General features: G+C 37.5%; 3 protein-coding genes across 3 annotated transcripts; 2 read left to right on the top strand and 1 right to left on the bottom strand.

Annotated features, from left to right (window-relative positions):
• Nucleotides 1–512: 512 nt before the first annotated feature.
• On the top strand, nt 513–11634 carry LOC107721694 (centrosome and spindle pole-associated protein 1-like). Its single transcript, XM_016529831.1, has 26 exons — nt 513–536; nt 1129–1227; nt 1310–1367; nt 1464–1558; nt 2149–2208; nt 2556–2707; nt 2809–2868; nt 2934–2986; nt 3077–3145; nt 3236–3348; nt 4074–4223; nt 4471–4611; nt 4745–4825; nt 5179–5313; nt 5955–5991; nt 6074–6170; nt 6316–6451; nt 6526–6650; nt 6747–6841; nt 7110–7194; nt 7825–7937; nt 8181–8209; nt 8355–8415; nt 10691–10785; nt 11130–11244; nt 11322–11634. Exons 2-26 carry the CDS (start codon nt 1129–1131, stop codon nt 11483–11485), a joined length of 2418 nt encoding a protein of 805 aa, XP_016385317.1. The 5' UTR covers nt 513–536; the 3' UTR covers nt 11486–11634.
• A 78-nt stretch (nt 11635–11712) lies between these two features.
• On the bottom strand, nt 11713–17074 carry LOC107721764 (guanylate-binding protein 1-like). The gene is made up of 12 exons (XM_016529926.1): nt 16961–17074; nt 16454–16650; nt 15727–15854; nt 15278–15387; nt 14979–15172; nt 14605–14723; nt 14380–14512; nt 13732–14009; nt 13415–13627; nt 12910–13012; nt 12539–12732; nt 11713–12424 (listed from the first exon to the last, which is right to left on the bottom strand). Exons 2-12 carry the CDS (start codon nt 16644–16646, stop codon nt 12212–12214), a joined length of 1878 nt encoding a protein of 625 aa, XP_016385412.1. The 5' UTR covers nt 16647–16650; nt 16961–17074; the 3' UTR covers nt 11713–12211.
• A 61-nt stretch (nt 17075–17135) lies between these two features.
• Nucleotides 17136–25019, top strand: LOC107721736 (guanylate-binding protein 1-like). Its single transcript, XM_016529894.1, has 11 exons — nt 17136–17413; nt 20802–21012; nt 21098–21225; nt 21312–21421; nt 21513–21712; nt 21839–22084; nt 22171–22317; nt 23224–23357; nt 23603–23815; nt 23921–24023; nt 24232–25019. The coding sequence occupies exons 2-11, from the start codon at nt 20823–20825 to the stop codon at nt 24624–24626; spliced, it is 1866 nt and encodes a 621-aa protein (XP_016385380.1). The 5' UTR covers nt 17136–17413; nt 20802–20822; the 3' UTR covers nt 24627–25019.
• Nucleotides 25020–27214: the final 2195 nt, after the last annotated feature.

Below are 27214 nucleotides of genomic sequence, written 5' to 3'. Positions count from 1 at the left end.
AAGACAGGAAAGGAAGACTGGAAGAGAAGAGAAGAGAGAGAGAGAGAGAAAAAAAAGACTGGAAGAGAAGAGAAGAGAGAGAGAGAGAGAAAAAAAAAAGACTGGAAGAGAAGAGTAGCGGCGCTCTGTTTCTATTCGATGCAACCCGGAGATCAGTGAAATCAGATTATGAACCGATTAACATATTAGATAAATATACAGTTTGTTTAAAACATTGATCGTTTCCAACATATGAACAGATCCAGATATCAGATGACACATTTATTAACTTTACCTAATGAAACAGTACATTTTCTGCTGGGATTATTAGTTCGGAATAGAGTTTGTATCAGATAACACCTTAGATTTAGTAAATAAACAACGCACTTTAGTAACTTTTATTACCGTGTCTATTATCGATGTGATCTGATCAAATGGTTCTTTTGTGGAGTGGAAGATGTTTTTTAAAGTGGAGGCTGGCTTGACTGCAGTTCAGATTCAGAGTCGTGCCGACAGAAGATTAAACTGAGTTTCAGCACCAGAAGGAATTAAGAGAGGTGTGTAGAGGTGTGCACTTTTTGTCTCGGTGTGTAAGCATAAAAGGTTACCATGGTATTTTTTAAGGGTGGTTCATCGATCATAAGCATTTGGAGACCTTGAAAATGTCTGAATATCATTCCATTAGATTACATGGCTAAAATATTAAGTTAGAAAAGGTCATAATTTGTTGCATATTTGATACTTGTTTTATGCATTTCTTGCTTATTGTGTTCTATTTTTCTTTTCTCTTATTTTCATTATTAATAACTATATTTTTTTGTATCTATAAATTAAGCTTAACTACATTATTTAACACGAACTACAAAAATACTTCTAGAGTAGCCTAATATTAAAAGCTGAGGTTGTATTAATATTATTTAATGGACCTGAGCTGACATAAACTGACAATACATTTTTATTAACTAATTATAATTTAATATTATTGCTTGTTGTTAGTTAACGTTATTACATGCATTAATTAATGGGACTTTGCTGGAAAGAATGACTGGTATTATTTATGTAAAATAAGCTATATGTATCTACAGGTGGCACTGTAGTGCTGCAGTTTATGTTTGATGTGCTTTGCATTAACATTTGTATGTGTTCCAGATGGATGAGTTATTGGGGAAGTTTCTGGAAGATCAGAAAACAAAGATAGCAGAGGAGAAGGCATGTCTGGAACAGGATCCCCCTTACATGGAGATGAGGGTGAGAGAGAGTTAATGATGGGGATAAAGAGAATGTATGTGACTGGTCTTCATTGTAATGTTGTTAAATATTGATGTATCAGAGGCGGACAGGCCACGTTCTCCAGAAAGAGGACATCCCTCCACGCACAAGTCAGCAAGGTACAGCACTGTTTGCAATTTAATATGGTTGTTAATTAATTTCTGTTAAATGCATACCTGGTTTTAAAGGTGTGTATGTGTAATTTCATTATGTAGATGGTGTGAGTCTGCCACTCGGAGAGGAATATGAGAGAAAGAAACACAAACTGCAAGAAGAACTCAGGAATGATTACAGGAAATACATGGCAGAGGTGAACACAATGGCAAGCGTGCCATCCCCAAAACTATTTCAAACACAATAGGAAACTTTTATACAGACCCATATTACAGACCTCTGATTAAACAGCTGTACATACGCGTATCTGCATTGTTATAAAGAGAAGCCTCACATCTTGAGCTATAACACAGCTTTTCTTTTTTCTGTATACTTAAAATAATATATTAATAAATATTTATGTCATTTCATGTTAAAGGGATAGTTTACCCAAAAATGAAAATTCTGTCATCATTTATTGGCCCTCATGTTGTTCCAAACCTTTATGAGCTCCTTTCATCTGTTGAGCATAAAAGAAGATATTTTGAGGAATGTGTGTAACCAAACAGCTGACAGCAGCCATTGACTTCTATAGTATGGGGAAAAAAATATAAGGCCACCCAGAGTATGTGATTTTGCATATGTGTGGTTTCAGTTACATGTGGTTCCTACATTTTTCCCGTAAATTAGTGTGAATTTTAGTATGAATGTTTTTGGTGAATCGCGATTTGATTGTGAAAATGTTTGTATCAAATTTTTGTGTACACATGTTTAGTGAATGAGACCAAATCTTTCTGTCTCTTGCAGAAAGATCACTGGGATGCTGGTGACATTCACACCGTTCCAGAGAGAAGACGAATACCCAGGGTACAGTATTAGGTCAAAAGCATGATTGTTTCTGTTTCCCTCCTTCGGTACAACACAGTTTTGTGAGGTTGAGATTTCACTTCTGTGATGTATGTTACACTTACTAAAAAGTATTATTGTATTACCATGTTTTTACTACATGGCACAATTGTAATAATGCGTTTTTGATGCTATCCAGCTCTCCACCATCGCATCCTACTTCTTCTGAACTACTTCATTAGAAAAGCCACATCACCTGCTAGTGTATCATGCATTACCATAATATTACCATCTGATATTATCACTGTACTATGGTTCTGCCAAAGCACTGTTTTGTAAGGGCAAATCTCTCCCGCTCACTTTTTCAGACGGTCCGTGTGAGGGATGTGGCCACCCTTACAGAGGTGTGTGGGCTGGGATGGGGCGTGTGTAGCTCTGAGGAAGACTGCAGTGATGAAGAACTCATGCTTTTGCAAGGGAGGCGACATCAGAGAGAGAGAGACACCAGGACGGCAAACAGGTGAGGACAGAGACAGAGGGAGAGATGTTTAGAACTGGTGACTCATGTCACGAATATTTATATATATAAATGAACATCTCTGTCTCTCTCTTTCTCATAAGAAGAGGGGAATTGTACACAGAGACAGGACATCACACGAGCAAACTACAGCACAGAAACAGGTAAAACATGCATACACTGATTAGATTGGCAAACTGGCAGTTTTAATTAGTTTATTTTTTTTGAGGGGAAGAGGCGGAGCTGGTGCACCACTCAGAGACAGCACTGGAAATCTAATTAGTATGATTTATTTAGTATGATTTAATCTCCTTTTAGTTTGTTAGTTATGGAACATGTGACTATAGAAATGATATGTTTGTGTGTGTGTAGCTGATCTGAAGAAGATGCATCTTTTGAATGCAGCAGCTGCAGCACCACCACAAAGGCCGGAGAGGCCAGGTAACATGTTAACACTTGTTCACATACAAACACGTATGGTGTCTTTAGTGAATGTTTACATCCTCAAGTTCAATGTGTGTGTATTTGAAGGTTTTGTTGAGACACACACTCCACGGTTTGCAAGAGGGAATGTGTTTAATCAGATGCTGTCACCCCAGCAACTACTGGAGCAAGACCAATACAAAGCTTACCTGAGACTCCAGGTACACACATGCACTACTGTTCATGTTTCGGGTTGGTAGGATTTTTAGAAAAATATAATATTATTATTAATATTTTATCCAGCAAAGATACATTAAATTGAACAAAAGTGAGAGTAAGGACTTTTACATTGTTACAAAAAAATATTTTTCAAATAAATGCTGTTGCTATGAACTCCTATGCTGTTCTATTCTTCAAACATATTAAGCAGAAGCATTTCATGTCACTGTTGAAGTATTAAGAATTCTTAACGATATTAGAAGAAATAAGAAGAAATATTTCTTAAGCACCAAATCGGACTGGAGTGATGATGCTGAAAATTCAGCTTTGCCATCACAGGAATAAACTGCATTTTAAAATACATTAAAATTAAAAACAGTTGTTTAAATTGTAATTATTTTTCACAATATTACTGTTTCTACAGCATTTTGACCAAAAAAATGCAGCCTTGGTGAGCTTATGTGACTTCTTTCCAAAACATATATATATATATATATATATATATATATAAAATCTTACCAACACTAGACTTTTGAACAGTAGTGTACATATACACAGCCTCTTCACACTCATACATATATTTATATTAAATTATAGATATTGTATCATAGATTTTCCGTGTGGTTCAATTTTAAAACGTTGGATCCCATTGTACCTATATATATAAACCTAATTTTTTGTGCGTGTGTGTTTATTTTTAATTTTTTAATTTTGTGTGTGGCATTAGATAGAAGATAAGCAAAGGAAGCAGGCGGAGGAGAGAAAGTGGATGAGGGCAGAGGAGGAGAGGGAGGACAGGCGACTGGCAGAACAGAGAGAGAAAATCAGGAGAGAGTATGAAGAGGAGCAGGAGAGCAGAAAACGCAGAGAGATGAAGGTCAGACAGACGCACATGCACTCCTGCCTGTTTTATTTTTAGTGATGCACAATGTAATAATGTGATAATAGTTCACTTTAAATCACATTTTCCATCCAAATAAAGGGAATTTAAGTTCTTAAGGAAATGCCATCAAATGCATGTCGTCGTGTTTAATTTTCCAGTGCATTATGTGAGCACTCCTGATGACCTCAGACCATCTCAGTGACCAGCACTGCTGACTTTAAGTAAGCTTATCTTTTTGCAGCAAAAACTGAAGAATGAAGAACTCGCTCGTCTTGTGGAGGAGAGACGGAGGGATGCAGAAAAAAAGAAAGAAGAAGAAGAGAAAGAGAGAGCTGCTGTAAGAGAACAGGAAGAGCAAGAAAGACAAATACGACTGCAACAGGTGTGTGAAAATGAAATTTACTGGAGTGAGCTACATCTCAAAAGCTGTATATATTTAAGATATATTTGCTGAAAATTTCTCTAGATGTAGTGAGTGTGTGTAACAGTATTGTCATCTTTTTTTTCATTTTTAGGTTCAACGTGCACCATCCCCTCCTATCCCTACCCTACAGAAGAAACACCGCAACCCTTCAAATGCTACGGTAACAAAAACGGTTGGGAACACAAACTTTATTTGTACAAACAAACATGGAAAAAGCTCATGTTCACTTCATGTGTATAAAATTGTGTATAACACATAACAGTGACTATAAAATATAAATTTTAGGTTATAGGAATGGTATATTTTGAGTTTTGATATTTGGGATAGGGTTAGTGGGTTAGTTTTGGGCTATTGTTGATTGGCCATTGGCTAGTTTTGTTATGCAGATCTGGCAACCATGATTTTCTTCTCATGACCTTGTAACCAGACCCTCAGCCTAATTACCAGAACTCTGTCGTCCTTCCTTCAGATAATGGCAAACACTCAGGTTGACTTCTCACTCACTAAAGTCTATGTATTTTTCAGGATTTCTCTGCGTTTCGGGCTCTTCCATCTCCAGAAAACAGAAACAACCAGAGAACAGAGAGTAAACACTCATCCTTGTGCACACATATCATGATGGAGATGTCCTATTGGCTTTTTTGTTTTTATATATTAATCTAATAATATTTACTATACCCTAAACCTGAGCTTTACATAATTGATTTGCCCAAAATTTAGGTGATTTCAGGTTTTACAAACATTGCGAGTATTTGTTCCCTAAAGTATTTTGGTCTTTAATTCATAGACTAACACCTTGTCTACACCGGACGCAACAGTTGTCGTGTCGTGTCGCGCCGTGCTGCAACAGCTAAAGTCTGCTGGCAGAATGGTTTGACCCACATTTATCTCTTCTCCTTCATTGTTGTTCATGTTACTGTTGTAGAAGGTCAGCATCCGTTGCGACCCAAGCCAATGAAAGATCTGTATCTGTGGCCAGTCAGGACACAGTTTGCACCACTGGACTTTTAATAGGTATGAGTTTACCTTGTTACTGCTCTGATTGGCTTAATAACTGGAGAAGTGATGTTTCATTGCTTCATTCAATGGAGAATGATTCTGATTTGATTGTAAAGGGATACTTCACCCAAAAATGAAAATTCTGTCATCATTTACTCACCATCACAAACTGTCGTCCCAAACCTGTATGACTGTTTTTCTTCTGTGGAAGAAAGAAAGACGATATTTTGAGTTGAAGTCAGTGGGCACCAAAATAGTTTGGTTCACAATGTTCTCCAAATCTCTTCTTTTTTGTTCTGCAGAAGAAAGAAAGTCATACAGTTTGGGAACAATATGACGGTGAGTAAATGATGACAGGATATTCATCCATTTAACTGATATTAAGGCTCAGGCTTCTGACATGGCTGATTTTGATTGACAGGTGCAGTGGATCTGGAGGCCGCACTGCAGAGGAAAAAGGAACGTTATAGGTGTGAACTACAGGAACAAATCGCAGAGAAACAGAGTCACAGGAGAAGGTGTGTGTTCATGCAAAATAGTCTGACTGGTGTATTTGGTTTATATTGTTACCTCATTAGAAACATTTAAAAAAATTGTCAGTGTACAATGGATAATTCACCCAAAAATGAACATTTACTGACTCTAATGACGTTCCAAACCCAGTTTTCTTTCTTCTGTGGAACACAAAAGAGACAATAGGCAGAACGTTCATGCCGCTCTCATGAACTATTCCTGTAATTCAACTTTCTTTAGGGAGAAGGAACTGGACCTGAGAGTTCCAACAGATGCTGAGAAAAAGGTAACAAGGTGTGTTTGTGTATTCACATATTTGTTGATGTTCTTGTACTGATTTTCTGACCTTTTCCTTTAAAGCAGCTCTTTGTGAGTGAGGCGTCTGCGTACAGAAAGCAACCAAGGGATGACATCATCCGCCTGGACACTGCTGAGCCTGCTGAGGGTGTTTTGCAATACAGGACAGACCCTCTGTCTCCATGCAGGTATATATGGATATACATAAGTGCAAACACACAAGCACACATATTTGCACGTGCTGTACTTCAAGCTCACAAACACGTTTTTGTTTTTTTCTGCAGGATGCCTTTTGTCCCTACTCACCTCCCATTCCTTACAGATGCCTATAAGACTCCAAATAATGATTCTGAGAGTTTGATGAGCCCCAGTAGAGCCTGTAAGACACATATGACACAACAGATTACATAAAATATTACTTGCAGTGAGGGTAAACATGGTTTTGTGTGGTGAAATATTGGGTGCAGAGAGTGGGTGCATATGAATCATATTTGCTTACTTTTGTGCTGTAAATAATTTTGGCACTGTGTTCTGGATCTCTTATTCAAAACCACTTGAATCTACATGGCATGAAAACTAATTTTTAAATCCATTTAGCATAAGATTCCTACTGGTGCTACATCATTACTCTGTGTTTGTTTCCACAGATTACCCAATAACGGGAGTTTCTTTTTCAACATCATCAGGAGAGCCACACTCACTCAGTACGCACAGCAGAAGCACTCACAGACAGTAAGAGTGCAACAGACACTCACAAAAAAGCAATTCAATCATGACAACTCTCTGAAGATTTTAGCATGGTGATGGATATGACAATGTTAATGTATTTGATCTTGGCGGAACAGATCTGCTACGCTGCTGCATATAAATATATATATTCCCAAAAAATATATAACTTTTACCAATACATACTTATTGGTCAGTATGGCTACATCAATATACCAGTGAAATAACTGTTCTCTACTGTATGTGCAGCACTCATATATAACACATTATGTTATATCCTCTAGAAAAAGTTTACATTTTCTTTATTACACTTTAATAAATGATGTCTATATTTTATTATGCAGTCACTGTTTTATCAAGTCAAGTCACCTTTAATTATTATAGCACTTTATACAATACAGATTGTGTCAAAGCAGCTTTACAGTGTTAAACAGGAAAAAGTTTCATTAATGCAAACACAATTCAATTCTGCTGTAAAGCAGCTCTAAAAACAGGACAATAGTAAACAGTAGTTTTATAAAAGCAATATTGTGAATAATCATAACTAAGAGAGCTGCAGGCACTCCAGCATGCCTAATAACTTTAACTGTGACCGTTTTTACAACATACAGTAGCACTTCATGTGTGTGTTTGTAGGCACAGGACGGATGTGTTTGACATGGCTCGTTTGCGTATGCCTGTGCGAGGCCCCTCCGCCCGTGGCACTGAGCCAATCAGCTTAAAGGGAGCTGATGACATCATGTACAGGGGTAAGAACTGGCTGGCTAATACCAATATAAATCTGAGCTATGAGGATTGTAGTTACTGAAATAAATATTAGTTTATGAGTTCTTGTAGTTCCTTCAATATATAGCAGGTCAAATCATACTAAAGTCATTTGTAGTTGGCTAAAAATAAATATGACTGTAAAATGAGAGCTCAATTTAATGTTTGGTCTTATGTAATTCCATCTTTTGTGATGAAACTGACACATTTTTTCCCACATTTCTCAGATGCCTTTATGCCTAGAACATGGCAGTCTGTAAGTTTTCCTTTCTCACTATGAATGTATGGCGTGCTTGTTACTTCCTGTTCTTGTTATTTCCGTTGTGTTCTGCAGTACTAGATGCAGCTCCATCAGCACTGAATGATGTTTAACATGGCAGTTCTGTTTTTCTATCACACAGAGGGACAGAGATGTTGAGGGCGGACGAGGATCTGTGCTTCTGTCAGAAAGTGAATTTATTGGTGTTGCGAGTATTTGTTCCCTAAAGTATTTTGGTCTTTAATTCATAGACTAACACCTTGTCTACACCGGACGCAACAGTTGTCGTGTCGTGTCGCGCCGTGCTGCAACAGCTAAAGTCTGTCTACACTGGACGCGACAAAGCGACCGTTGAAAATCATTTGAAATTTGTGTCAGTATGTCATAAATAGAACGCAGCAGCAGTTTACTGTCAGGAATTTGTCGCGCCGCACCGCATCCAGTGTAGACAGCATAATATGTTCTGTTGTATTTTGTCGCGTCCGGTGTAGACACGGTGTAAGTTGGAAGTATATTTAATTTTTACTAGCTAATACCATCCTCACATATTTTTGAAGGGGTTAACTGTATTTGTTTTCTTCAGAGTACAGAAGTGAGGTTGTAAATGAGCTGTGTGCGTTAAGAAGATGTCTGCGCAGTGAACAGCGGCATCTGGAGGAGCAGCTCTTGCAGACGGAGTGGGAGCATCTCCCCTCCCCCCTCACGGACAGGTACAGTATACAGTGTGTTTGTGTGTTGATAGTTAGCCACATGTGATCTGTACATGAATACAGCTGGTCATGACTGTGTTTGTACTGGTTTTAGCTGGTTTTGCTTTTCATCGCTGGAAAACTCTTTTCCAGTGTGATCTCTCAAACTAATGGTTTATAATTTTGCTGTCTGGAAGGAAATGATGCTTTGGAATGATCTCTACAGCAATATTCCCGATGGATACACCCTAAAAGGAATCAAAGTAATAAAAATGTGATGTTTGTGTTTTTTTTTTTACATGACATAAATACGGCCAATGAATTCCAGGAATGCACTGAGTACAGAATTTATCTAAAAGATACACACATGTAAATAAAAAGCAACCTAAATGGCAGCTTAGTTGGCAGAAATAGGCTACATGTTTTTCAGACTTTTAGTTTATGTATTCTAGTCTTAGCCAAGGTAAGGTTTTCATTCAGTTTGTTTGGGTTCCAGTTTTGCAATGTTCTGTTGTGTTTAAAATTTTGTTTTTGAATCAATTAGTTTTAGTAGATAGTGAAGAACAAGCAGACAACAAGTGGCCACCACCACCAGGATTTACATATGCATAATTTATATATGATGACTTCAGTATAATTCTAAAGTGTGGAAAATAGTCATCATAAAGCATGATATAATAAACAGTGTATATGTGTGTGTTTAGTCTGCAGAGGGGAAGCCAGTGCAGCTGCAGTCCTTCAATATGAGGAAGCTCAGAGACACAAACACTCCCAGGATGAAGAGACTACAAGCCTTCGGCCATCACAACACCACAGCAGGTGTGTGTGTTTGTCTTTGTCTCTGTGTATGTTTTATGATTCTGGAGATGCACAACTTATTTCAATTATGTGTTTAGGAGTCTGCTCTGATGACGATGATGAAGCAAGTCGTGGTGATGAGCATTTTACCCTGCAGTCTCCTGGCAGGCCCAGCTCCATTGATACCGCCACTACCGAGCCCTGGATTCGAGCAGAGACATCAGACACGCTCAGAAGGCTGATGTCTGGCTCTGAACTTTAAGACGGGTCATAATATACATGACCGCACATGCTCAGAGTGTGTGAGCACTTTATTGCAATGCAGTATATATATGATATTTTATGTAGTCTTCAGATCTCTTAAATAAAAGACTGATCAGCGGAATCTCTACAAGATCAACTGCTTTAACTGCATCACAAAATCTCTTCTGTGAACTGATTTGTGGATCCATGATATCAAGTAGTTACTTTTAACAAAATACAGAGGGAATGATACATTTCTAATCTTTCTGGGCTTTTTTTGTGGTATTTTTGTCCAAGACATAAATACTTTATTGCAATGCAGTATATATATGATATTTTATGTAGTCTTCAGATCTCTTAAATAAAAGACTGATCAGCGGAATCTCTACAAGATCAACTGCTTTAACTGCATCACAAAATCTCTTCTGTGAACTGATTTGTGGATCCATGATATTTAGTAGTTACTTTTAACAAAATACAGAGGGAATGATACATTTCTAATCTTTCTGGGCTTTTTTTGTGGTATTTTTTTCCAAGACATAAATTAATGTCTTTGCATTATATAAGAAAACATCAAACCAAGTGACATTTATTTTAAAGAAAAGTATGAACACACTTTATCACAAGATGATATTTATTTTCATAGTGTTATATATCACTTTCTCATACATCTGTTTTTTTGTTTGTTTGATTACACACTGTTGACTGCTTTCCGCTGGTGTACAGTTATCTTATTATTTATCATTAGATCAGAATGGAGTTGCTTTCCCAGTTCCTCCAGACAGCGAGAGGAAATCTGCTAAGCTGTCTGCACGAGAGCGACGCAGACTAGCAAACCTTCGGGTAATTCACACTGAAACATCTAAACATATGTCTGTATAGTGACAGCAGATAATATTTTTTGAATAATTTGATTTTTTAATATTTTTCAATTTGATAAAGTTATTGGAAATGATTAATAATGTTCTGTTCACAATATATTTGCAATGTTCTGTTGTGTTTAAAATTTTGTTTTTGAATCAATTAGTTTTAGTAGATAGTGAAGAACAAGCAGACAACAAGTGGCCACCACCACCAGGATTTACATATGCATAATTTATATATGATGACTTCAGTATAATTCTAAAGTGTGGAAAATAGTCATCATAAAGCATGATATAATAAACAGTGTATATGTGTGTGTTTAGTCTGCAGAGGGGAAGCCAGTGCAGCTGCAGTCCTTCAATATGAGGAAGCTCAGAGACACAAACACTCCCAGGATGAAGAGACTACAAGCCTTCGGCCATCACAACACCACAGCAGGTGTGTGTGTTTGTCTTTGTCTCTGTGTATGTTTTATGATTCTGGAGATGCACAACTTATTTCAATTATGTGTTTAGGAGTCTGCTCTGATGACGATGATGAGGCAAGTCGTGGTGATGAGCATTTTACCCTGCAGTCTCCTGGCAGGCCCAGCTCCATTGATACCGCCACTACCGAGCCCTGGATTCGAGCAGAGACATCAGACACGCTCAGAAGGCTGATGTCTGGCTCTGAACTTTAAGACGGGTCATAATATACATGACCGCACATGCTCAGAGTGTGTGAGCACTTTATTGCAATGCAGTATATATATGATATTTTATGTAGTCTTCAGATCTCTTAAATAAAAGACTGATCAGCGGAATCTCTACAAGATCAACTGCTTTAACTGCATCACAAAATCTCTTCTGTGAACTGATTTGTGGATCCATGATATTTAGTAGTTACTTTTAACAAAATACAGAGGGAATGATACATTTCTAATCTTTCTGGGCTTTTTTTGTGGTATTTTTTTCCAAGACATAAATACTTTTTAGCATTTTGACAGCTTTTTAAAGTGTTTTTACACCAGGATTCACCAGAGTAAATAATATATTGAAAGCACCATAATCCTGATTGCTTGGAGGCTTACGGCCTGTTCAAACCAAGGATGATAACTATAATGATAATGTCCTCAAAATCATTCAGAATTTTAAAATATTAAATGGCGAAGTCTACACATCTACTGTATGAAAGGGGCACTTTCAGAATGATTTTTTTTCCAGTTGATGAATGATAAAAAATATTGACAGCCACTCAGCCAGTCAGAATCCATCTGACATTAAAGAGTGGCATATGACATCAGCGCATGCTTATAATTAAGGAGAAACTTATTGTCCCTGGGTGTGAACACTAATATAGTTATCCTTGGTGTGAACGGCCCTTTAGAGTGAATGACATGCGTGAGAGAAGCATATTCATTCTGCACTTATTTAAACCATTTCGAGACAGCAGACAAACCACGGCTAACAAAGCCCGGCAAGATCAATTCTGCTGCGGCACCGATACCATCCATAATCCGGCTGACTGCAGATGGTTTTGACTCCTCTTCTTTATGCATTTCTGATTTTAAGTGGTCAATCTGCCTCTGCATCTGGGAGGCTTGCTCCTGTAAGCCCTTCTGTAGAAGAGCGTCCTTCTCCTGCAATACAATGCAAACAGCCACAAGTGAAAGAATTGCTAAGTGATTTTGACCTTTGAAGGTGACTTCTCTGGAACAAAGTAAAAGTTTTGAAAGAAAGTATCCTGTTCTTACTCTTAGTTTGGCTTCCAGGACTCGTTGATTGTCTCTTCTCATTCTCTCCTGCTCTTTTTCCGTCTGACTAATGATCTGATTCACATGTTCCTTATGGGTTCTCTGCATGTCTTTAAACGCCTGCTCCTGTAAGCAGTTCTGTTCCTCTAGACCTCTTTGCCGCTGCTCCAGAATCTCATTCTTCAACCTCTGCACTGTATAATGAAAGAGAGACAGTATAATGAACTAATTCTGATGTAGACTTAAGACAAGTGGAAAATCAATTGCTGTCTATCACAGTTCTTTGTTGTCATTGTACTGTCTTATGTATCATTGAGAGCCTTGACTGATCGTTGACTGATAGAGAAGTGTGCAGCTGATTTGAATTGTACCCTCTTTTTCCTGTTCTGCTGCACTCAGAGATTGGTCAGCTCCTAGAATCATATTCCCAATATCTTCCTTTGCTTTCAAAAACTTGCTCAACACTTCTTCACTCTGTGAAAAAAAAAAATCATGTCAGGTCATGTGCTGTAAGTAATCCATACCACTGTTGTTTTTGCTACTAAAACTATTAAAATTTGTTTTTGTTCATTGAAATAAAACAAACAAAATATACATATTACATGAAAAACTAAAAAAAAAAAAAAATTTAAGTTAAAAATGTTGCTTTGGCTGTGATCACTAGAGTAGTACTGTAAAAGTTTCAGTAAGAACTTAAAAGCACCTGAGTCTTAATTTTAAGTCTTTATCTGACCCAGTGGAATGAAATATTCAAAATTCTTATTTGTGTTTCATGCCTGCATGTTATTTTTAGTCTTTATCAGCATTAAAGATGATCAGTGCTGTTGTGACCGTCCAAAACAAAGCAAAAGCAAAGCGTGCATGTGTGAACTGTACCATTATTTGTGAACGTGTTCTTGCTCTGTAGTCATTGGTCAGCTGTGTGAGCGTGTCTTTGTACTGTCGGTATCCTCCAGGTCTCAGGTATGATCCATCAACAACACTTTCTTCCAGTGTATCAAACACCTCACGCAGAACAGCTTCACACTGCTGGACAGATTCTTCCTGATTCTGCTGGCATATCTGTTGATATTCATCATACATTTTCCCCTAAAACAAGTGAAAGAAACAGAAAATGTGAGAAACTCTTAAATTTGTGCTCTACATTTGCAAAGATGTACTGTTAATTTGAGTTTATTTGTGTCAGCTGGTACCATGAGCTCTTGCTGGTAGATCTGGTCATTGTCATTGAAGGACATGATGATGAAAACGTCAATGGCCTTCTTCTCTGTGACTGTGTGGATGTCGGACAGCTCTTCTGGGCGCATAGGAAGCTGAGCCATGCTGAGCATCTCAGTCATGTAGAACTGCAGGGCCTGTTCCACTGCACGGACATTCTGGATCTTAGCCAGAGACACGACTGCATTCTCCAAACAAGGAACCTTACCACTGCGGATCGCTTCGACATAAACCTCAGCAAGATTACCCAGAGCTGTCAGGAAACACAACTCCTTAGTTCAGTCAGTCATCTGTTTTTTTGTTTTTTCACATTTTCATTGATCTCTGCAGATAGTTTTTTATCGGCTTAAAGCTGCTGTAAGTGATTTTGGAACAACACCCAAAATGTAAGAAAAGAGTTTGGTGCAGTACTTTGTGTTTGGAAGACAGAAAAGTGTTTTAGAAAATATACAAAAAAGTCGATAATACTAACGATAAAAAAAGCACTCAGCCAGTAATCAATATATTGTGCATCACTAATATTTCGATTGATATATATAATATGTCTAAAAAGAGAAAAGAAGATTTACAACAGTAGTTTTATAAATTTGTTTTTCTGCAAGGGTTTCTATGAAAGTACACACCTGTTCCAGTAATTGTACGGCCTCCGGTGACAGTTTTTGGATCCGCACTGTCAAAAATATAATGACAGAAGGTGTTTGCCTGCTCAAGGAACTCTGAATCCAATTCTTTCTCTGTCAGTTCCTCCATTCTTTTCTCGGTCAGTTCCTCCATTCTTCTCATGTTTTGCGTACTAGCAGGCCGAGTGAACACAAAGCACTTCCTCACCGCAAAGAAATGACGCAGACAGCGGCGGGGCAGGTTGTACTACTAGCAGGCCGAGGGAACACAAAGCACTTCCTCACCGCAAAGAAATGGCGCAGACAGCGGCGGGGCAGGTTGTACTGCTCAGTCTGAGGTGAGCTACCTAAAATAAGAAATAACATTACAAAAGAAATCAGTAAAAATTTGAACTGCTACAGTGTATTATATTTACAATAATTACTATTCCTTGCTGAATAGAACAGCATAGACTAGCTTATTTTGCCATGTTCTTCAGCGGGGGGTTTTCAGCAGGGATATTCATTTAATTTTGTGCTTAAATATGGCACAGCTGAAGGTAATGAATGGAGAGTGTATATTGCGTTTACTTTGGATGTTTAATGCCAGCTCTTTATCTCACCTGATTTGAGTGTCAATGCACTCTCCAGATACTCGTCTGATGTTATTTGCTTATTTCCCATTTTCAGTTCCAAAGTAAAGTCACGAACAGCCCAGACAAACGATGGAAAAACACGCATGAAATCTGCCGACTCCTCCTCATGTTGACCCACTTCTGCCTTCACACGAATGTTCTCTGTCAGCTCTGTAATGTAGCTACATTCAGCACTGTTCAGGAGGAATAACACTGCTGCACTGATAGAGTGTTTTCAATTTATTACTCTGGATGTGCATGTTTTTTTTTCTGTGTGAGAAGGATACTGCAGCTTTTCCAGTGCTGTGTTGTCAATGACCCCTAAACTGTTGTACACTAGAGTACTGCTGAGAAGAACCGACAGACAGAAGATCCATGTGTCATGTTTCTCATCCCCCTGAAATATCTAAGCCCACATTTTTGACTGGTGGTGTATATACAGTATATATTTATATATATATATATACATACAGTGCTGTTTGAAAGTTTGTGAACCCTTTAAAATGTTCGATATTTCTGCATAAATATATAACCCAAAACATCATCAAATTTTCACAGAGGTCCTGAAAGTAGACAAAGAGAACAAAGACAATATATATATATATATTTGTCTTTACTACAAAAGCACACTATGTGAGCAACAGGGTTTTAATACAATACCACTGCCTTGCAAGCAATGAAGGTATATTTTGTTGCAATGGAAATTGCAAGGCATTTGCTATGCCTTCCTCCTCACCTTCTTTACATCGCCAAGTCCCTCTGTGTCCAGCAGCACAAGAGTATGTCCTTCTTTATAGGGGTGAGTGACACACCACATCCAGATGCCTTTGGTCTTTGATTCAATGGTGCTGCCGAGAGCAAAGCCTGAGACAGTCACAATGACATAAATATCCAAGATGACATGTTACATTTAAATGCATGTACAATGTAAAAAAAAAAAAAAAATTCTTTATTCATATTGGTTTCGTGTATTTTTGACAAAACTATATTATTGTATATTATAACCACTTTTATCTATTTATGACCTTAAGTTATCAAACTGTGACTTAAGAAGACTTATATAATGCCCTATGGAATATTTTTAAATAGAGCGACTAGTACATTCACCAAAAATCTCCTTTTATGCAGATTAAAGACATCATACTGGTTTTAAATGTGTGAAAAAAATTCATTCAGATATTTTAGACATAAATCATAGGAGAGGTGTATTCAAGTTACTGTCTGTATGAAGAGCAAGAAAGTAGCACATCTGGACACACAATCATTCACCCATTATTTTAAAGTGTTATTATTATATTGCTCTATTTACTATATTTCTTTATTCTTATATTGTTTATTACATTGTTATTTTACCACAGTTAGTGTTTTCAGATATTGACAGATGTACACACATCCAACTTCTGCGTTCTTCTCATTATCAACATATACTGCACTTGAGAAAGACATTTAGCATTTTCTCTCACCGGACTGTTGTCCTGCCAGGCGGTTCATAAGGTAAGACTTCCCCGTACGGTAGAGTCCCACCACAGACACCACCACCACCGGCTCATTGATCCCATCCAGAATGTCTTTGGCCTCTTTTCTCAAGCGCAGCTTCCCATTATCATCGTTTTCAATGAGACAGACCGGAGCGGCCATGAGTCCGCCACACGCCATATCTCTACAAAAGAAGCAGGGACGTTCTTACAGCGTGTAAATACAAAATTTTTTACATTGCCGAACAGTGTATGTTGTTTAAACGATGTGTCCAGTGTAAAAGGTTTCTAAAATAGGTATCACACACTATATTTGACCTCAAATCTAAAAGTCATTCATCCTTAATGGAATTGACAGATGTGCTTAATTAGTCGGTACTTCAGGGCTGTGTGAGTGTGGAGTTGGGTTGATGATAAATGGACACTTCGTTTAAACGTGATTGTATATTGAAGTAGGCTACATTTACAGTTTTTTTTAAATAATTTTTGACTTACCGATAGTTGGACGACGTAAAATATCGTGTATAAAACACCGTTAGCGAGGTCTCTGGATTGGCTGCTGTATACCTCTTAAAACTCTCAACACAACCGGAGCAAAAGGGTTTCAAACCCCTTTTAGGCTCCTCCTGTGAGATACTTCGTTATCTTTTCCACCATAAATGGTACAGAGACGGGGCGTGTTCTCTCATTGGCGAATCGGTGATGCTGACACGAAAGTGAAACTAAAAGTGAAACAACACAGGTTCGGTTCGATCACTGAAATCGACCGTTTACCGTCAAGTCAGCTACAGAAGAATATGGGCGGATACTGAGAAACAATCTCATCGTTGTGGTAAATAAGACCCATAAACTTGACTGTGCGCACAGAGAAGTATCGCGGAGGGAGAGAGAGCCTCGTGACCATCTGTACTCTAAAGTAGAGTCAATACATTTTAAATTTAGTGTGACGTAAGTGAACTTTATTTTATTTATTATTTTCTTTGGTATTTATTCAAAAACAAATGTAGAACATCCATTCAAGATTTTCAATTGTGCAAATGTACATTTTGTTTACAATCTGATTTTAAATTATATATATATATTTTTTTATGAATATTTAACGTTTATTTTAACTTTGAATTACACACTCTAATTATGTGAGTATCTGAAGGAGTGTGGTTACTCTGAAATTTATGGGCTCGGAAAACCTAACAGGAACACATTCAAATCTCAGGACGTGTGTTGTGTCATTCTGTAGTGCTTCTGAATCGCATGATGTTGACCAAAAGATGTCAGACCTGAGGCCGCTATCATAAACCAGGGCTGCCAACTTTTGAGTTTAACTGGGAGTGAGAATTCCTATGGAGGGTGGAGTTGGGGTTGAAAAAAAAAACCTGTCTGCAGAGTTTTGTCTGACAGACATGTTAATGTCATAATGACTGGTAATGTGTTTGTACAAAACAAAAAGGCTTAACTTTTCACCACAAGAAGAATAGGAATGTACAGTGAGCAGGATGTACAAGTAATTGCTTTTACAAATAATTGCAACCGCATTTCAAAAATATTTTGATACAAAAAAAGTATTGTCTGCATTTACATGCACATCCATTTTGACAAATTATATTTTTCTCCCATCCATTGCTATGATTATTACTATGCCAATCATTGAAAAATGTGAAAGTGAAATCTGCCAACTTTTAGTCAAATTCTGAATAGATTATATGTAGCCTAAAGAGCGCTTCCTTTATAATCACTAAAAAGCTGTCACTCACTTCAGTTAATCGCGATCTCACAAAGTTATGTTATTGAAGCTATCTACACTGCACAATGAGTCTCTTACATTGTGTATAAACCTTGTTACAATGAGAGGAATCGCGAGCATGAAGAATTCCGGAGTCTTAAAAAAAAAATCCAGTGTATGAACAGATGTTATAAATACAATACACTTAAATATAAATATTATGATAAAAAATCTGGAGTTTTTAACAACTTAAGATAATAAAAATATAAAAATGTAAAAATTTAATATTTTAAATAACTTAAGATATTAAATCGTGGCTACACACAGGCTACGTATTGAACATGTCAAAGAAATGAAACCAAACACCTGGTAAACGCTGTTACTTTGCTTACATTATGGAATATCATACATCTCACTAGTTATTTTGCCAAAAAACGACATGAAACCAAATTCAAGGTTATTTGGGCTAGAAGTGGGTTACACATAGCCGGACTATATCGGGTCTATACTTAACCGAGACGTTGAAATGACGGCTATTGCTTGCTGGGAAGTGAATTCTTATTAATTTGAAAGCAGTGGCCAATCAGGTGTTCAAGAAATCGACAGATATGTCTGTGATTGGCTACATTGCTCAACGCTACAAGAACAAGTTGTAAATAGAAACTTTTGACACTCTCCAGAGCACAAAAACAAATACACACCGAAGAGGTTGCCAAATCTGTATTATTATCATAGACTGTATAAAAACATGGACGTAGTGTTCGTGACGTCACCCGTAGATTTCCGAAGAGCGTTTTTGAAGCTCAAAAGTGGGCGGAGGCAGCCGTCGCCATCTTGGCAGCGCGTCACCGCGCGTCACTCCTGGATAATCGAAAATGGGCAAAGAGGCGGGAGCAGGTTGCTGAAGCCACGCCCACCTAGCTCGACGGTGGTGACAGCAGCGGCAATCCACCTGTCACGCAAGTGGCCACGCCCTTAATTATGCAGAACTTTAAGGTTTCATATAATTTAAACGGATGAGTTATAAAAAAAATTCACCCCCCCTCACAGTTGTCATGAAGGGCAAAATTAGCTATATAGACCAAAATCATTTTTTGAACCAGGCTGTAAACATGTTTTTTTCTGCTGTAAAGTTGGGCATTTTAACATGGGGAGTCTATGGGATTGACTCCCTTTTGCAGCCAGTCACTTCCTTGTTGGCTTCACGAGAGAGAGCGGGAGGTTGCCGCTTGATTATTATGTACAGTTTTAACTGAACTGCTATTGCATTCGTTTGAGGGTGCGTGAGAAAATGGACGTGTGGTGTGAGACCGCCCCCCACTGTTGCTACGTCCGACAAGCCATGACTCTCTTACGCCACACATCATGTTCTCACGGTTCTCACAGTGAAAAATACAAGACGGAGCAAAGAGGACACTGACAACACGCTGACAGACAACACAGAGCAGGTTACATTTGGTATGAAACAAAGTCTCAGCTTTCAAATTTTGTCATTTTTTAAAGAAATTCAAACAATAAATACCGTTTTGTGGCTCTTTAATGTGTAGCGACAGATCGCTGTAGCACCTCAGTTCAAGCGGCACGTGAACCGATCATCTCTTCCTCTTTACTAGTTATAGCACGAAATAAACATGAATGAACACCAGAAGGTATCTTGTTTCAACCGTGGAAAGACGTCAATACACACCATTTTCAAGTTCAAGTACACCGACGTTAACCTACTCTCCTGTCTAGTTTGTTTGTTGTACAAAACGACAGACTCTCTGTTATGATTGGTCAGATGATCGTCTGTCAATCAAGCTCCTGCTGAATGCATGAGACGCATAACCCCAACCGTAAAAATACTTTATCATAAAAAAATACTGTGCAATTAACCGGTTTAGTGTATTATTGCTGTTAAATAAATAAATAAAATAAATAAATAAAATCGTCATATTATTGTATATGTTGGTGTCCAAATCCCTAACTGAAAGTGGGCAGTGATTGTTGCCATAGTCATAAAGGTCTCAATCCTGATGTTTATTTTTTTTAATAAACCATGTAAAATTGCAAATGCATATAAGTAAATATGTATTTGAAGCCAGAGGAAATATTTTAATTTGTGAGTTAACCTGACCTGTATGGCACTATTATCTTTCTCCATTTTTTGCTTCTAGTATTAAAAATCTTAAAGACAAAAGGTACTAAGTTACCCCAAGTCATCAAAATTTGCCATTTCTAATCACTATATAATCATGCAAATATCTCGCTAACCAGCTGAAATCATAATTCTAGTAAAGTAATAAAGCATGTGAGTGACCATAATGACAGTTGCCTGTCAGTGACCATTTTATTTTTTTATAGAGGTTAATAATAGATATTTAATTCCTAACAGGATGCAAATAGAGCAATATACTGGAGAGTCAGTGAAGAATTAGTTGTTTTGCAGTATGTTGTGTAGGTTTTTAATGTATATTTTTTTCATAATTTTCTGTAAAGTTGCTTTGCAACGATTTGTACTGTGAAAAGCGCTATACAAATAAACTTGAATTGAATTGAAAACTTGAATTTCTTTTTTTTTTTTTACAATATTCTGTTTGCAGTAACCAAATTGTTGATTTTTCCTTTAGCAAACAGGAAGAGCTAGAAAGAGCCAACATGTCAAAAGCCAGACTAATGCCTTCCCCCATTTGTTTGGTGGAGAATGTGAACGAATCACTCAGCGCCTGTAAGGATGCCATTGAGTTCCTGAGTAGGATCAATGAGCCGGTGGTGGTGGTGTCTGTGGTGGGACTCTACCGTACGGGGAAGTCCTACCTTATGAACCGCCTGGCAGGACAACAGTCAGGTGAGAGAACCATCTAGACATACCAGCTGAATGTGTACATATTAGCTACATGCTAATTATAATAATAAAAACATGGTTGTCTCAGGCTTTGCTCTCGGCAATACTATTGAGTCGAAGACCAAAGGCATCTGGATGTGGTGTGTCCCGCACCCCTGTAAGGAAGGACACACTCTGGTGCTGCTGGACACAGAGGGACTTGGTGACGTGGCCAAAGTGAGGACAAGAATAAAGTTGTAGACTTAATAGACTTGTTGATATATGTTGTGGATGATTTGATCTGAAGACTCTGTGTGTTTCAGGGAGACTCTAAGAATGACGGCTGGATCTTCTGTCTGGCTGTTCTGCTCAGCAGCACATTGGTGTACAACAGCCACGGCACCATCGATAACACTGCATTGGAAAAGCTGCAGTATCCTTTAACCTGCCACATAGCCCACTTCCTCTTTCACATATACAAATGTACACTTTACAAGATGCTGTTATTTCTTAATGTGCTGCAGCTATGTTGCTGAGCTCGCTGAGAATATTAAAATCAGATCAACAGAAGTAGCAGATGAGGAGGAAGAAGAGGATTCTAAGTTTGTGCAGTTTTTCCCATCATTCACCTGGGTCGTGAAAGATTTCACCTTGGAATTGGTAATTGAAGGAAAGAGAGTGACTGAGGACGAGTACCTTGAATTTGCCCTCCAGCTCAAGAAAGGTATTTAAGAAAGACATAAACATAGCTAGAATTTGAAGTATATGTAAATAAACAGTGACTGAATACTGACAAAAGAAAATATTTCTTAGTGCATTTTGGTAAAAATGTGCTATTTTCTCCTAAAAGGTGTGAGCAAGAAAGTCAGTGACTACAACCTGCCTCGTCAATGCATCCGAAACTATTTCCCATCCCCCAGGAAGTGTTTTGTGTTCCCTTCTCCAGCCTCACCTGAAAACATGACACGTTTAGAAAGCTTGCAGGAACGGGACCTTGTACCCGATTTTCTGGAGGTCACGGGTCGTTTCTGTGACCACATCTTTCATAATAGTGTCGTGAAAACAGTGAAAGGAGGACACAGAGTTACTGGCAAATGTGAGTGTTCACAAATTCAGTGTTCAGACCCATAAGCTTTTCTAATAGAAAGGTAAATCTGTTTATGTGTTTGTGTGTGTTGTCAGTGCTCGCACGTCTGGTTGAGATTTATGTTGACACAATCAACAGTGGTAAGGTGCCCTGTCTGGACAATGCAGTTGTTGCTCTTGCAAATCTAGAGAACCAGACAGCTGTTCAAGAAGCTTTGAAAGCATATCAGATTGGGATGGAAATGTATGACACACATTATCTTATATATTCACTCAGTGCAGTTACTCACCAGACTGTGCTTTACTTATCTAAAGTTGCTTTAACTTGGCTTTAGTGGGGTTTTTAGTTAAAAGAAGTGTATTTTGGAAGCAACTTGAAATTATTTGATTAATATAACAATCAATTAAATAGGCATTAGTTTTAGATCTGTATATATATATATATACAGATCACTTGGGCAGGCATTAGTTTTAGATCTGTATATATATATATATACAGATCACTTGGGCAGGCATTAGTTTTAGAGCATCATCTGTTAACCATTTACTTCTTTCACGGAGTAAATGTGTGTGTGTATATGTGTGTGTATAATATATATATATATATATATACCTTGCTACGTGTACTGCGTTAGGCTAACTGAGACTTGTCATTTGCACTTATATATTGATGCTCTTTTGTTAGTCTTGTCTGCTTCTATTGTCCTCATTTGTAAGTAGCTTTGGATAAAAGTGTCTGCTAAATGACTAAATGACTATGATAATATTCAACTTGAAAAAAGTCGGCACACCTAGGCTCCAAAAATAAAAAATGTAATAACAGACTATCACGTTTCAAGCATGCAGGCTTTTCATCAGACTGATCAGCGTGCATGCTTAAAATGCCACCTATGTGATAGTCTGTTATTACATTTTTGTACTTTTGGAGCCTAGGTGTGCCGACTTTTTTCTATTTTCATGATCAATCTTTTTTGTTGAGCACCTGTTTGAGAATTTTTCCATTGATGTGTGTGCTTCTGTTTTGATTTCATTTTTGCTGATATGATAATATTCAGCCAATAAATAAAGCTGTGCCTTTGATTCACAAAGTTATTCATTTTTTGAAACTGAACCGAATTGTTACAGCCATTCAAGCATGCTGCTTTTTCCAGGTGAAGAACAAGTTCCCAGTAGGTGTGGATGATATTTCCTCAGAGCACCAAAAGTTTAGCAGTCTGGCCACGTCTGAGTTTATGAAACGCTCCTTTAAAGATGAAAAAAGAGAATACCTGAAAAAACTCATGGCAAGTTTCAAATGCGCATCTCACAATAATGCAGCTGTTATTTGAACATATTCTTAAATATGCAAAGCCTTGTTTCATTGTGCATTATTTTAAATGATAGGTAGCTGAAGTGTTTAAATATTGCTCTTATGTGTGAAGAAGTGCACAGATGGTCATTCCTTAAACCGTAACTCAGCTATGGTAGTATATCAGACTTTTTCCAGCGTGCATATGTGATGCATGTATGTGTGTTTTTGTATGTTTAGGAAGACATAGATATGTACTATGTAGGTTTGCTGCAAGAGAATGAGATGGCATCAGAGAGAAAGTGCAGAGATCTGCTGAAGAATCTGTTCTCTGACATGAATAAACGGCTGCAGGATGGAGAGTACAGTCAATCTGGAGGATATGAACTCTACTGCAGAGACAGAGACACCATTGTTGAACAGTACCGCAGAGAACCCAATAAAGGTGTATCGGTGAGGACAAAAAGTGTTTTTCTGAAATTGTTCTTTGAATATACATGAAGGTATGAGTGTGCCTATACAGTAAAAGTTCTCTAATATATGTATGTTTATGTGCAGGCTGAGGCCGTGCTGAATGAGTTTCTGAATGAGCGAGGACCAGAAGCAAACAGCATCCTCTACACAGATACAAAACTCACTGAAAATGACAGAAAGATTCAAGGTAAATCTTTACCAACCTAATGAATATTTGTAATTCGTATTCTTGTAATTATGCTGTTTCATCCTGGAGCATTTGTAATTTAATGAACCCAAAAGCCCAAACTGTTACTGAAGAGCATCTCTAAGGCATCTTGGGGTTCAGGTTCGGGAGGTTTGGTATTAACATCATATTTCACATCATTTTTCTTGTTTTCTATCTTGACTGACAGATGAAAAGGAAAAGAATGCTCTGCTGAAACAGAAGTATAAAGAGGAAGAGGAGAAACGCATTGAGAGTGAGCGAATGATGCAGGCCGAGAAAGAGCGGCAAGAGGACCAAATGAGGCAGATGCAGGAGAAGTTCAACAAGGAGCTAGAGCAGCAGCAGCAGGAGATGGACAGAGCCATTGAGAGCAAACTGAAGGAGCGGGAGGAGATGCTAAAGAAAGGCTTTAGCGAGAAAGCTGATCTCCTGAACGAAGAGATAGCGAATCTAAAAAAAGAAAAGGAAAGTTCTGGTGGTTTAATGAAGGAATATGTGATGCCTATTTTAGGAGCTGTGGCAGAAATCCTACCAACTGTCCTTAATTATAAAGTGCTGAATAAAGCACTCAAAAATATATAATTACCCCTTCCATGCAAATCTCTGTTACATCACAAATTGATTTATTCATATAGCTTACAAGACACAAAGTAGGTTTTTATTTACTGTATTTTGTTTGTTAACAATAGCATCCTAATTCACATACTTAATGTACTGTATACTGTGTAATAAAAGTATGTCCTTTGTTGCTGGTGATGGGAGTTTGGGTTCTTTGCCGCTTTCGCCTCCTGGCTTGGGGGACGCTTCAGAATCTCACTGGAATTAGTAGGTCATCCGGGTACTTTTCACCTACTGTTTTTCAAATGCTATGAATTCTGACATACTACTTGCCTCACATGCTGTTTTTTTTTTGCATACTATATAGCAGGGAAGTATTTGATTTCGGACGCAGAGACTATTGGATGAGAAACTGAACTGGGCTGGGCTTTATAGGCTTTATAGATTGATTGAACTCATGAACTTATGCAGTTATTGAACCAAACTGAACCAACAATGAAATGACTTCTACTGAATAATTAAATGTTTACTATTGTCTTTTTTAGAGCTGCTTTACAGAATTGAATTTTGTTTGCATCATTTGAATCAACATTTTCCTGTAAAGCTGCTTCAAAACAATCTGTATTGTATAAAGCACTATATAAATAAAGATGACTCAACTTAGTAACACATACAAGTATGTAAGTATTTTGTAGACCTCTATTTCACATTCTGTCATACTGTTTTTTGGATGTAAGCATTACATTCTCTAAATCATTAAATGCATCAGATAAAATATCATTATTTAACTTGTAGGTTCAGAAACAAAATAACTTGTAGGTCGTCACAAAGTTCTTTTATTCCTTATCCCGTTTTTGTAGTCAATTTGATTTCCGACATCAGCCTTAGAAACTGATGGAACTGGTTTCTTGTGTACATTTATTTTATTTTATTTATTAAGAACAAGGGATTTAGGATGCAAGAAATGTACACATGTACACTGTAAATCTTGCCAAGTAGCGTCATCATAAAGGTATATAGGCCAAACCAGAAGGCTACTTTTCCATAGGTGTTCTTAAGAATTCCATACTGGATTTCTACTTTATGTGTAAAATATGGTCTGTGGTGAACATTACTTGAAGAGACTGTTCTACAAAAACTGCACATTCATACTGCAAAATTAATTTTGAAGCGTTTTTTTTTTCAACACAACTGAGAAGTTGCTATAAGAACTTCAATGGTTGTCCAATTTTCAAGTGCATCATTGTAATTGTCCTTATGCTGTTGGCACAAATTTGCCATAGAACTTTATTTTGGTTGTATTTTAGCATTTTTAAAACATATTCAAATATACAGATTGCTACTTAATTTTTTTTTTTTTTTTTGTAGTTGTAGTAGTAGTAGTAGTGAAAGTATTATACCAAGTAGGTGTTTTTACAACATTTTTAAAGCATTTCAATTATGTTATTTTGTGGTTCCTAGAATGTTTTTAAAATCTTATACTGTAACCTAACTGCAACCAAAAGGCATAGTTTAAAAGTGCTTAGACTTTGGTTTTGTAAGTTTTCTCTGATAAAGTCTGAATTCTCTTGTCAGCTGCTAGTGCTTACTAGCTCTTGCTGACTTTAAACTCCAAAATAGTTATGTGCTCCCACATGCTGTACATTACTTAACTGTTATTTCTGCTGTATTGTTAAAAGCGCTATATAAATAAAGGTGACTTGACTTATTACTTAACGGTTATTTCTCAGTACCCCAAATATTCTCAGCCCCATCAATCAGGAATGCACAACCGCGGGATGAAACAGACACAGGAGACAGCGTTCCATGTTCAAGCTTCTTCACACACACACATATATATATATATGTGTGTGTGTGTGTGTGTGTGTGAGGAATAATTGTCGACGAGCCATTGAATTATTCAAATATAATGCACATCCGAGGTGGTGATGTGGGTGTGCATTACACCTTGGGTGTGCATTATTTTCTAATAAGTCATTTATTCCACTTATACTACGGTTACCACACCTCAAAACATTGTTAAGATGTTGTACTTCAAGACTTCAGGTTTTGTCCTTAAAATGCTCTTGTGCATAGGATTATTTCTTACGCGTCTCATCCCATGCCTCCGTTGTTAATTCCAAAACGTCACTTTAGAGCTAGTAACGCCAACCGAGGCTTGAGCCACTGATATGCAGACTAATGCAGTTATAAATGCAATCTAATGCAGTTACAGTAATGAGTCTGTGCGTCTCTCAACAGAGTTCGGTAGAAGCTTCTCTACTAATAGTGAAACTTTAAGTTCATCTGCTTCAAGAACAGCGCCCTTATCAGTGTTGGGCAAGTTACTTCCAAAATGTAATACATTATATATTACTAGTTACTGTCTTTTGAAAGTAATTAGTTACATTACAATATTACTGTCTCTGAATTGTAATGCGATACTTTTGAGTTACTTTTGAGTTACTTTCACCAAAATATCCACAGACATATGACTAGGCATTCTAAAATGCTAAAATGTAGTTTATTGCTGCTCATTCTACACCCAGTGGAGGGTAATGTGGTAGGTCTATATAGCATAAAATATGAAATCATATTTAGATACCGGTATGTAGGTCTACATTAATGTTACG

The sequence above is a fragment of the Sinocyclocheilus rhinocerous genome, unplaced genomic scaffold, assembly GCF_001515625.1.
Source record: "Sinocyclocheilus rhinocerous isolate Xijiao unplaced genomic scaffold, SAMN03320098_v1.1 scaffold1112, whole genome shotgun sequence".
In the NCBI taxonomy this organism is placed as follows: Eukaryota; Metazoa; Chordata; class Actinopteri; order Cypriniformes; family Cyprinidae; genus Sinocyclocheilus; species Sinocyclocheilus rhinocerous.
Note: the sequence above shows the minus strand (reverse complement) of the source record. Positions and strands in the feature narration are given on the sequence as shown.

Coding starts and splice junctions, on each gene's coding strand:
- LOC107721694 (XM_016529831.1), top strand. CDS start 1,129: ATGGATGAGTTATTGGGGAAGTTTCTGGAAGATCAGAAAACAAAGATA. Junction 4,826..5,178: donor ATGCTACGGTAACAAAAACG/GTTGGGAACACA, acceptor TGTATTTTTCAG/GATTTCTCTGCGTTTCGGGC. Junction 7,938..8,180: donor TGATGACATCATGTACAGGG/GTAAGAACTGGC, acceptor CACATTTCTCAG/ATGCCTTTATGCCTAGAACA.
- LOC107721764 (XM_016529926.1), bottom strand. CDS start 16,646: ATGGCGTGTGGCGGACTCATGGCCGCTCCGGTCTGTCTCATTGAAAAC. Junction 15,173..15,277: donor ACAGCACTGGAAAAGCTGCA/GTATCCTTCTCA, acceptor TGCTGAATGTAG/CTACATTACAGAGCTGACAG. Junction 14,513..14,604: donor GTACAACCTGCCCCGCCGCT/GTCTGCGTCATT, acceptor GAACTGACCGAG/AAAAGAATGGAGGAACTGAC.
- LOC107721736 (XM_016529894.1), top strand. CDS start 20,823: ATGTCAAAAGCCAGACTAATGCCTTCCCCCATTTGTTTGGTGGAGAAT. Junction 22,085..22,170: donor ACACAGAGTTACTGGCAAAT/GTGAGTGTTCAC, acceptor GTGTGTTGTCAG/TGCTCGCACGTCTGGTTGAG. Junction 23,358..23,602: donor AATACCTGAAAAAACTCATG/GCAAGTTTCAAA, acceptor TTGTATGTTTAG/GAAGACATAGATATGTACTA.